The following is a 12,743-nucleotide window of genomic DNA, read 5'->3' on the forward strand; positions in this document are numbered from 1 at the left end:
GATAGGACAATTAACAAAGCTACACCAAGTTTTAGTCTTGTAGCATAATTAACAGCTGATACAAGTCTTGATAAAGCTATAGTTCAGAGGTAACAATCCTCCGTTAGTTCCATTGTAAAAATTCTAGAGAGTAAAGTTTTAATTTTAGCGGGCTGAGATTTTCTACGTGCTTTTGTACTGCTCAGATGTATGTATACAAAAATTGAGAAGTTTGTAAAGCTATTATTAAATGTGATATTTAAGATTATGTGCCTGAGATAGCGATCATTTGGAGGCTGCAGGCATCTGCATAGGAACGGAAAGAACAGATGCTCTCTTGGCGGTACGCGCCGGAGCTATATAAAAAGAGCGGCAGAGGCAGTAGTAAGCTCACTCCGCATTAGACCAACGCCTAGTCCACGCGAGCTTAACGTCCGATCGCGCCTCGCCTCGGGTGACGTCATAGCGGGCTGTGACATGCGCGTACTTAGCAATGTAAACGGACATTGAAAATCGCGAGGACTGTACACCGTCCTGGATCGTTTAGACTTCGGTAACAAACTGTTATTGTGCCGTCCGTGTGAAGTATAATTCCGCGTGGCAAGTGGTGACTAACTCCACTTTTAAGGCGAGCATTAATCTTTTTTTTTAACATTATTGCGAACTATTAATAGAGCACCGTTAGTTAGAGCAATGAACTATTCGGGAGGAACTTGCTGTAGAAGTCGCCTCTGAACTATTAAACGATTGGCTGAATTAACAATATTTAATGTCTTTAGCATTTTCAGAAGTTTCGAGTAATTTGTGTGAGCCTTTAAGATAATAAAATCTTGTTTGGAACTTTAAATTTTATTGAAGCAGCCCTAATCCCGTGAAGAACTATGGATATTTTTCGTTTAGCTGGGCTGTACAGGAATGTGGCCGTGCAGACTGGGAACTAAGGTCAGTAAGTTTCCCTTCGCTTTCTGACTGGCCACCAAATTAGTTGCCAGGCTCGCGTGATTTAAGGTGGCAATGTTCAACTTTCATTCAACATTAAACAACGACTTCTTCGCCGTCCCACATATGTTGCATCGGCAATAGTCTGTTACGTGAAATGAACATTCAAACAACTCATTCGACAACTTCTTCGCCGCCCCACAGTCGGCGACTACAGTGGCAGCCTGGCAGGAGGTCTCATTCTCCAGTGTTTTGGATATCCACAATGGTGTTACCCCTGGCGTCAAGGCAGGGGCAGCAGTCGGGTATGACTGGTGTGACAGGTCTTGCCTGATAGTTATTGATGGAACCCTGACGAAACAAACAGTGATGTGTTGTAGAAATAATTCAGAAGCCAAGATCGCTTGAATACTGTTTACTGGATAACCAGTTTCAGCACACTAAAGGTGCCATCATCGGATCTGTGAAGATATAACATGACAGGTTTGAGGGAGGGCTTTTGTGAGTTACATTATATACATTACTCTTAGTATAGTAACACAAACCTGAATGTGGATTAACATTGATAAACCATTTGCATATAACGATACATGAGTCAAACCAGCTGATATAAAGTCATTGTCACAAAAAATCAAAAAACAACGGCTGTCATGGTCACTCTTTTCCATAAAGTATGTAAAACCGAAGTCACAATATAACACTATTTGGCACACACAGTCCCATTACTACTATAATACAACTTTACTATTTCTGCTAATCAAATACCCATGCAAATAACAGTTTCGCATATACTTACTGTACATATTATACATACTATGCATACTATACATACTACAAAGTACGCCATTTACAGAGTAAAACATCTGAAGGAAAGGCATAATCCACATTAGCGCTATACAAAAGTGCATATTAAAATTTACCCTTATTCATATATGGAAGTCACACATAGTAAGCTGTTTATAACATGACTTAGATACAATGTGACGAGTGATTAAAATCTGTATGCTCTGCTTTCCTTGTCTGGGTACTAATGTCTTAGATATTGTAAGCGCTAAAAAAACCACTAACTTGCTATAAACTGTTGGGGCAGCGCTATCAAGTCGCCGGTTGTGAACCACTAGAATTGCAGCAGGTATCAGGTATAGGGAAGTGTGATGCCGACCGTTGTTAGTCGAGCAGCGGTCATGTATCAAATAGTGTTATCTTGTGACTTCGGTTTTACATATTTTATGGAAAAGAATGACTATGACAGGTGTTTTTCGATTTTTTGTAACAATGATTAGATATCAACTGGTCTGCCTCACGTATTGTTTTATCCAAATAGTTTGTAAATGTTAATCTACATTCAGGTGCGTGGTATTATACTAAGAGTAATGTATATAGTGTAACTCATGTAAGTCTTCCCTCAAACCTATCATGTTAAGTCTTCACAAATCCGATGATGTCAGCTTTAGTGTGTTGAAATTGGTTATCCAGTAAACAGTATTTAAGTGAACTTGGCTTTTGAATTATCTCTACAACAGAGTGATCGCCCCTCTACGCACTATGTGTTCATTGCAGCACAGTGATCAGTACCACACACCTTGTGTCCTCCCATCCTCATGCGACAGTGTTTCTGTGGTCGTCAGTCCAGAGACTGGTTTGATGCAGCTGTCCATGCTACTCTATCCTGTGTAAAGTTCTTCATCTCCCAGTACGTACTGCAGCCACATCCTTCTGAATCTGCTTAGTGTATTCATCTCTTGGTCTCCCTCTACGATTTTTACCCTCCACGCTGACCTCCAATACTAAACTGGTCATCCCTTGATGCCTCAGAACATGTCCTACCAACCGATCCCTTCTTGTAGTCAAGTTGTGCCACAAACTTCTCTTCTCCCCAATCCTATTCAATACATCCTCATTACTTGTGTGATCTACCCATCTAATCTTCAGCATTCTTCTGTAGCACCACATTTCGAAAGTTTCTATTCTCTTCTTGTCCAAACTATTTGTCGTCTATGTTTCACTTCCATACATGGCTACACTCCATACAAATACTTTCAGAAACGGCTTCCTGACACTTAAATCTATGCTCGATGTTAACAAATTTCTCTTCTTCAGAAACGCTTTCCTTGCCATTGCCAGTCTACATTTTATATCCTCTCTACTTTGACCATCATCAGTTATTTTGCTCCCCAAATAGCAAAACCCCTTTACTACTTTAAGTGTCTGATTTCCTAATCTAATTCCCTCAGCATCACCCGACTTAATTTGACTACGTTCTATTATCCTTGTTTGCTTCAAGACACTGTCCATTCCGTTCAACTGCTCTTCCAAGTCCTTTGCTGTCTCTGACAGAATCACAATGTCATCGGCGAACCTTAAAGTTTTTATTTGTTATCCATGGATTTTAATACCTACGCCGAATTTTTCTTTTGTTTCCTTTACTGCTTGCTCAATATACAGATTGAATAACATCGGGGAGAGGCTATAGCCCTGTCTCACTCCCTTCCCAACCACTGCTTTCCTTTCATGTCCCTCGACTCTTATACCTACCATCTGGTTTCTGTACAAATTGTAAATAGCCTTTTGCTCCCTCTACTTTACCCCTGCCACCTTCATAATTTGAAAGAGAGTATTCCAGTCAACATTGTCAAAAGCTTTCTCCAAGTCCACAAATGCTACGAACGTAGGTTTTCCTTTTCTTAATCTATTTTCTAAGATATGTCATAGGGTAAGTATTGCCTCGAGTGTTCCAATATTTCTAAAGAAAACCAAACTGATCTTCGCCGAGGTCGGCTTCTACCAGTTTTTCTGTTCGTCTGTAAAGAATTCGAGTTAGTATTTTGCAGTTGTGACTTATTAAACTGATAGCTCGGTAATTTTCACATCTGTCAACACGCGCCTTCTTTGGGATTGGAATTATTATATTCTTCGTGAAGTCTGAGGGTACTTCGCCTGTCTCATACATTTTGCTCACCAGATGGTAGAGTTTTGTCAGGACTGTCTCTCCCAACGCCGTCAGTAGTTCTATTGGAATGTTGTCTCCTCCCGGGGCCTTGTTTCGACTTAGCTCTTTCAGTGCTGTATCAAACTCTTCACGCAGTATCGTATCTCACATTTCATCTTCATGCACATCCTCTTCCATTTCCATAATATTGTACTCAAGTACATCGCCTTGTATAGACGCTCTACATACTCCTTCCACCTTTCTGCTTTCATGCGACAGTATCGTGGCGTAATTTATCAACTATAAAATCGTCCAAAGATGGCACGTTTCTCTATGAACTAAAAGCCTTGTGTTGAGGTACTCCTGTAACCAGCAAAATCACAAGATCTGTCTCCAGTAGAACATGTGTGAGACCAGCTCAGAAGCCACTGGCAGTATGCAGGTCATCAACGACCTCACAATAGTTGTGGGCCAATTTGCGTCAGGAAGGGGTACAGGAATTTCTGACACCCATTTTAATTGAATCGGTAGATGCAACAGGACTGACAGGGTACAATGTCATGCTGGTAAGTGGGATGATACTGTCACGTTTTTTGAAAATTTGATTCGAATTTGTAATCACTAATGTAACACAACACACCCACTCGCACCGTGAAGTCTCATTTCGTTTTTTTCTCACTTTCTAAGACCGGTAGTTTAGATTTTGGGCATCAAAGACCATCTCCTGACAACAACGGTTGCTCTTTTCTATTGTAAAAATGAGCCAGACAATATGAGATTTTACTTTATTATATGAGCTTCCAAACGGTAACTTCATTTTTCCATTGCGTCCAAGCCAAGGCAGGCAGTGTTACCTGCCTGTTAATTCTTTCGTCCCGCGATCTTGTAACAGAAAGTCAGCACCGAGGAAGGGCACCTTGGCCACCCGCCTCTATCACGTGTTTACGTGGTAACCCCGACCCAGGCGTCGCTTAGCGGGTAACGCTCTGGAAATTTCCATGCCGCCCTCACGGTTTGCTCGGTCCTGACCAATCAGGGCGGAGGAAGCCGAGTGGTGTGTCGAATATACCCGGCCACCCGTCGCCGGGCCCCATCTCTTGTATTCTTGCTCACCCGCGAGTCGGATGCTCGCCCTGTAGCATTGAACATCTCCCGCTTCTCCCGGTGCTGCGGTACTGTGGACTTAGTTTTGGCAGACAACCACTTTCGTTAGCTTCGCGAACTATGACTCGCTAAACTCTACGCTCCGGCTCACCCTCACCTCCATAGGCCTATGTAACCCCTTTCAACATGCTTTCGCCAATAAATGGCCTTTATCTAAAAATTACCCTATTCATTCCATAACGCCCACCGTCTTCCCATACGCCCATCCTGTACACTATCATGTAATCGTGATTTCCGTCTCTTAATTCCACTACCACAGGGTGTTACAAAAAGGTACGGCCAAACTTTCAGGAAACATTCCTCACACACAAATTAAGAAAAGATATGTGGACATGTGTCCGGAAACGCTTAACTTCCATGTTAGAGCTCATTTTTGTTTCGTCAGTGTGTACGGTACTTCCTCGAGTCACCGCCAGTCGGCTCAATTGAAGGAAGGTAACGTTGACTGAGGTGCTTGTGTTGACATGCGACTCATTGCTCTACAGTACTAGCATCAAACACATCAGTACGTAGCATCAACAGGTTAATGTTATCGCGAACGTGGTTTTGCAGTCAGTGCAATGTTTACAAATGCGGAGTTGGCAGATGCCCATTTGATGTATGGATTAGCACGTGGCAATAGCCGTGGAGCGGTACGTTTGTATCGAGACAGGTTTCCGGAACGAAGGTGTCCCGACAGGAAGACGTTCGAAGCAATTGATCGGCGTCTTAGGGAGCACGGAACATTCCAGCCTATGACTCGCGACTGGGGAAGACCTAGAACGAAGAGAACACCCGCAATGGACGAGGGAATTCTTCGTGCAGTTGACGATAACCCTAATGTCAGCGTCAGAGAAATTGCTGCTGTACAAGGTAACGTTGACCACGTCACTGCATGGAGAGTGCTACGGGGGAACCAGTTGTTTCCGTACCATGTACAGCGTGTGCAGGCACTATCAGCAGCTGATTGGCCTCCACGGGTACACTTCTGCGAATGGTTCATTCAGCAATGTGTCAATCCTCATTTCAGTGCAAATGTTCTCTTTACGGATGAGGCTTCATTCTAACGTGATCAAATTGTAAATTTTCACTATCAACATGTGTGGGCAGACGAGAATCCGCACGCAATTATGCAATCACGTTATCAACACAGATTTTCTGTGAACGTTTGGGCAGGCATTGTTGGTGATGTCTTGATTGGGCTCCATGTTATTCCACCTACGCTCAATGGAGCGCGTTATCATGATTTCATACGGGATACTCTACCTGTGCTGCTAGAACATTTGCCTCTACAAGTGCGACACAACATGAGGTTCATGCACGATGGAGCTCCTGCACATTTCAGTCGAAGTGTTCGTACGCTTCTCAACAACAGATTCGGTGACCGACGGATTGGTAGAGGCGGACCAATTCCCTGGCCTCCACGCTCTCCTGACCTCAACCCTCTTGACTTTCATTTATGGGGGCATTTTAAGGCTCTTGTCTACGCAACCCCGGTACCAAATGTAGAGACTCTTCGTGCTCGTATTGTGGACGGCTGTGATACAATACGCCCTTCTCCATGGTTGCATCAGCTCATCAGGGATTCCATGCGACGGAGGGTGGATGCATGTATTCTCACTAATGGGGGACATTTTGAACATTTCCTGTAGCAAAGTGTTTGAAGTCACGCTGGTACGTTCTGTTGCCGTGTGTTTCCATTCCATGATTAATGTGATTTGAAGAGAAGTAATAAAATGATCCCTAACATGGAAAGTAAACATATTTTCTTTCTTTGTGTGGGAGGAATTTTTCCTGAAAGTTTGGGCGTACCCTTTTTAACACCCTGTATATGGCAAAATATTTGTTCAACATGGCACAAGTAATGACTTCCTAAGAACCAGTGGACATCTGACGAACAACAGGATGTCAGACAGTGCCTCGCGCACGCGCCGCCTGCGCCTGTCTGAGACGAGTCCTCCTGCCGCAGACAGCGTTCGCGTGGCCAGGCGTGTGCTGGGCCAGCAGCAGGGGGTGTGGCTACTGCAGGCGCCGCCGCTGTCCGCCATCCCGCGCTGCAGCAGCTCGCTCATCCTCCTCCACTACGACTGTCCGCAGAACCGCAGGATCTTCCAGCAGGTACTGTACTCCACATAAATTGCTGCTGCAAGTACCCATGCAGCGTTGTAGCAGAAGTAAGTGAAGTGTTCATTACCAGTCCGCTTATTGAATATACAGCTAAAGAGACAGTTTGAAACATCAGCTGAGGTGACAGAAGTCCTTGACATCTCCTAATATCGTCTCAGACTTCCTCCTGCCCAGCTTAGTGCAGCAAATCGACGTGGCATGAACTCAACAAGTCGTTGGAAATCTCCTGCGGAAACATGGAGCCATATGGCCTCCATACCTATTCACAATTGCGAAAGTGTTGACAGTGCAGGATTTCGTGACACAACGCTTCTGTCCCATATATGTTCAATCTGGTTCATGCGATCTGGGTGCCCCAATTATCCGCTCTAACTGTCTAAAGGCCGGCCGTGTGGCTGAGCGGTTCTAGGCGCTTCAATCTGGAACCGCGCGACCGCTACGGTCGCAGGTTCGAATCGTGCCTCGGGCATGGATGTGTGTGATGCCCTTAGGTTAGTTAGGTTTCAGTAGTTATAAGTTCTAGGAGACTGATGACCTCAGATGTTACGTACCGTAGTGCTCAGAGCCATTTGAACCATTTGAACTGTCGAGAACATTCTTCAAACCAATTGGGAACAGCTGTGCCCCAGTGACATGACACGTTGTCATCCACAAAAATTCCGTCGTTATTTGGGAACATGAAGTCCATGAAATGGTCTCCAAGTATCCGAACATAACCATTTACGTCAATGATGGGTTCAGTCGGACCAGAGGATCCAGTGTATTCCTTGTAAAAACAGCCATCACCAGATTGCAACATGCCTCGTAGACGACCTGTGTCCATGGCGTCGTTGGGTCTGCACCACACTGGAACCCTACTAATAGCTCTTATGAACTAAATCGACACTCATCTGACCAGGCCACGGTTTTCCAGTCATCTAGGGCCCAACTGATATGGTCACGAGCCGAGCAGAGGCGTGGCAGGCAATGTCTTGCTGTCAGCAAAGACACCTGTGTTGGTCGTCTGATGCCACAGCCTATTAACGGCAGATTTCGCCGTACTGTCATAAGGGATGTATTCGTCGTACGTCCCACACTGATTTCTATGTTTATTTCACGCAGTTCTGCTCGTCTGTTATCACTGATAACTCTAAGCAAACGCCGCGCGGGCTTAGCCGAGCGGTTTAGGGCGCTGCAGTCATGGGCTGTGCGGCTGGTCCCGGCGGAGGTTCGAGCCCTCCCTCGGGCATGGGTGTGTGTGTTTGTCCTTAGGATAATTTAGGTTAAGTAGTGTGTAAACTTAGCAGTTAAGTGCCATAATATTTCACGCACATTTGAACATTTTTAAGCAAAGTCTGCTGCTCTTGGTTGTTAAATGAAGTCTGTTGGCCACTTCGTTGTCCATAGTGAGAGGTAGTATCTGAAAATTGGTATTTCCGGCACACTCTTGATACTATGGACTTCAGAATACTGAATTCCCTAGAATCTAGCTTCAACTGCTACTCCATGTTCAGCATCTGTTAATTTCTGTCGCCCAGCCATAATCACGTTAGAAACCTTTTTACATGAATTACCTGAATACTAATGATGCTCCGCCAATGGTTCAAAATGGCACTGAGCACTATGGGACTTAACATCTGAGGTCATCAGTCCCCTAGAACTTAGAACTTCTTAAACCTAACTAACCTAAGGACATCACACACATCCATGCCCGAGGCAGGATTCGAACCTGCGACCGTAGCAGTCACGTGGTTCCAGACTGACGGGCCTAGAACCGCTCGGCCACACCTGCCGACGCTCCGCCAATGCCCTGCGCTTTTATACCCTGTGTGCGTGATACTACAGTCAACTGGTATTACCAAAGCGCAGTTCTAATAGTCAGTAATTTTGTTGTGTACTCTTAAAACTATTGAAATACTCAACTGCAACCTGTTCTTCAGTAGTGGCACAGAGATAGTGCTGTCTCAGACAGGTCTCTCCCTTCGCCATACCCTTCCATCTAGGCCGAATGCATTACATATAAAGTAATGGGCTGTTCTCCTCTTGGCTGAGGCATGTGAATCACAGTCTGCATTGTTTCTATGTTTTTGTATTTAGGACACTTAATGCTCTGATTTATTACATAAGATGGGTGCATCTTTACGTTTGTCACTTTTATCTTTATCAGTATAATTTACGATCGACACAACCAATCATGGCTATCCATGGTAAATCTGACAGTTCAACATTAAAGTGGACATAGCCAGCAGAAAAAATGGGTGGAAATTAAGAAAATCCAAATGAAATAACCTGGTTTGTTTATTTAGGAATTTTCAGTGCAGTGTTGTGCTAAGTATAAAAAGACAGGAAATGCGAGATAGTTTGCTAATAAAACAATTACTGACATACTTTCCAAGCTGTCATCCAAGTGCACACGTAGATAATCGTAAATACAATACTTTTGATGCTAAGCAACTGTGTGCATGTTGTAGGAGAGAGTGGGATAGGAAATTTCATTTATGTAAACAAATACCACTCTGGACCCTATTGCTCTCTGCCGACCAAGTGCCAACAGATGCTTCCACCTCAGGTCAAACGCCATCACTACATGTCAATGCGCTACATCACTTGGGGTGAAAGTGCCTGCCACCCATTGCCGCATCTGGTCGATTTAGAAATCCAGTGTGGAATGACAAGGTGGGGAGCTGTTGGTTGCACACCTGAATAAACGCATAAAGAAACTCATTCCAAGCCAAGAGCAGGTGGGATATGTCTTAAAGCCTTAGACAGTGTGGCCCCACCACTGTATCTTGGTGTGCAATGTTCCACAGAGCCCCCTTGTCTTGTCATAGTCTTTGGGTGCATAAAGTGAATGGGTGCTATGTCTACACTTCATACAAACACAGTAACATCCATAGCAGTTCCTTCCAGGTTTAGATATTGCAACTAGTGGTCTCGTTTCTATTAAGCATAGGCACAGAGACAGACGTTTCAGCTGTAATAACGTTGTAGATTTTTATTTCAGCTTTTGGCTAGAGACAGCACATAACTCCTGTCATTTGGGCAGTGCACTTGCTTTAACTTGCTGTCCTCTTAACCATCTGGGATACTCCCAGGGATGAGACATCATTAACATTCCATCACCATGGCATGTTCTTCCGTATAGGGTTCCACATTCTTTGGTCCCAAACTTCAAAAATATGAAACATCTGTACAGTAACCACATAGGAACTGCAACAACCACATATGTGTTTGGTGTATCATCGCTCTTTTCTAAGTACAATATGTTACAATGATACTACAATGTTTTGTCATTCATCAATCGAGGTACATATATGTGATTTTGTATCCCTCTGACATCTAGCGTTTACATTAAAGCCCATAGCTTCTGTTGCAGATTCCTATTACCACAAAACCTTGGCTATTAACACCCCATACCACTAATCTATCCCTGAAAGTTAAGTATCAAATGAGATCAGATGTGTAACACAGGTGTCATCAATTCCACTAAGAATAAAGTATATCCCCTGGTCATTTGTGAAATGTATACTAAATCCATCACTTAAGTTTGTAGTAATTACAAATTTCTAGATAGCATCTATACATACAAAGATACAGTGCAACATAGTGATTATCCTGTATGACAGTACTTAGATCGCATGTATGGGTGAACCAAAGACTGTGTTTTATTGTCACATACATAGCAGATGCAGGAAATCTTTACTAAAAGAGATTGCCTACATTTTGCCTGTCATTCCTCTTACACAGTATTGTTGCTTGCTATAGGATGCTTACAGGTAGAAACTGATAGAGCCTTAGAGAATGACATGATCAAACTACCTCCCCATCGGTACCTAATCTACATTTGAGCTCCCTCCATATCTTCCAATAGATAATATTGTATCTACGCTCCATAAAGCTTTTTAACATGGTTCTGCTGTCATTGTCAAGACTGCACTAAAAATCAGATGTGTAACACCCACATGCCTAATTATGGTGTATGGTGGAGATACTTCCACTGTTTGACCCTCATTCCTGGTATTCAAGTATGGAATCGTCAATATGCCTGACTCTGATACCGTTTTACAACTAGGTGCATATCCTGCCACTTGGGTAGTGGACATGCACGAACTTCCTCGCATATTAGATGCTTGTACACTTGTGGTCAACACTAGGCATATACTGTCTGATCAAAAATCTCTGGATACTTGCAGTAGACAGTAACATGGAGAGTGTCTGCCACTCAAAATACACGCCTTGTTTAAAAAGAAAACTGTGACTGATGGTAGAAAAAAAGCTCCAAATACTTACATTTCGTTCCAAAGACGGAACAGAGTCTCACTAGTTATCGATGGCACGTCAAAGCCTCTCTATTGCTGCCAAGATCCGACTGAACCATCATGTGAAATGAAACACAGATTTTCCCGCTTGCATTCTCCATAAAGCTTTTCCCAGATTATGGTGTTGTAGGTACAAAAACTGTACCAAAAATCAGATGTATAACACCAGCATGCTACCTTATAGAGTGTGGTGGAGAGTACTTGCGATACATTCATCATTTATGTGCCGTCCCTATCCAATCCATGAACAGTGTCTGGAATGAATTATTGTCTGCAAACCTTTGCATTAGCTGTAATTGCTTAGATTTTCGCAATGTGGTCATTTTGTGAGATATATGTGGAAGGAAGAAATGTGTTGCAGAATTCTTCCCAGAATGTTCTCTCTTGTATTTTAATCACCACCATCAACTGATTCCTCTGTAAACAAAGAGGACAACACTAATGTTTTTAAAAAACATCATTCATCTGCTATTGCTGTATACCCTGTATTTGAAAAACAAAATCGTGACTGGCAATAGTAAAAAAGTTGTTTTCCACCATGTCATTGATTTCTATGGAGAAAAAGAGGGTCACACTGACATGTTTTTTTTTTTTTTTTTTTTTTTTTTAACAAGTCATGTGTCTTCCATTGCTATGTAGTCCATACTTAAGAAAGAAAACTAAGACAGGCAGCAGAAAGAATATTTTATAAACAAATCCATTAGTTACATTTCGTTAAAACACAGAACTTCTGCTATATCTATCATGTAACATTTGTTCTTGTTATATTCCCAAATGGCAGGTGAGGAATGGTGGATATCATGTGTCACTTTCAATTAGATTTTTAGCATGTGATATTTTTTTCATACGACAGGCCCTACTTCTGGGAAATTCAAAACAGTAGCCCTCACTACAGCTCTACACTGATGTGGGATATTGTAACTCATAGACATCAGCTGTGGCTGGGGTTTACATTTGTATACAAGCCCAATAGTTCACTCATCTATTTAGCTGTCAAAGCAATGTTACAGCTCAGAAGTACATTTTATGAGGCCACTCATGCACCAAAAGGCATCAATGTAGGAATTGCGCCAGATGTCAATTTTCTCATTTATATACTAAGATGGTATCTGTAATTTCGGACATGTCCAGAACAACACACTTAAAACACACTTGGAGCACACACAATGAAGAATAAAACTGCCCGGTGGGACTTGCCGAATCAGAGGCCGGAGATGATGGAAAAAGTAGGGAGAGCAAGGGGCAGTAGGGGAGGTGGCAGGATAAAGAGAGTAGGGGCATCAGCGGGTACACTAAGAGGCAGGAGACTGGTGGGGCAGGTGATTAAG

At 43.1% G+C, this 12,743-nt stretch overlaps 1 protein-coding gene across 1 annotated transcript in view; it reads left to right on the plus strand.

Annotated features, from left to right (window-relative positions):
- The first annotated feature begins 6,895 nt into the window (after positions 1–6,895).
- Positions 6,896–12,743, plus strand: part of LOC126334722 (glutamate receptor ionotropic, delta-2-like) — a 78,228-nt gene continuing 72,380 nt past the window's right edge. Inside the window, exon 1 of the mRNA XM_049997297.1 lies at positions 6,896–7,108. Within this exon, the coding sequence (XP_049853254.1) occupies positions 6,896–7,108 (213 nt within the window). The remainder of the gene's footprint in view (positions 7,109–12,743) is intronic.

This window comes from Schistocerca gregaria, chromosome 1 (genome assembly GCF_023897955.1).
Source record: "Schistocerca gregaria isolate iqSchGreg1 chromosome 1, iqSchGreg1.2, whole genome shotgun sequence".
NCBI classification, from domain to species: domain Eukaryota; kingdom Metazoa; phylum Arthropoda; class Insecta; order Orthoptera; family Acrididae; genus Schistocerca; species Schistocerca gregaria.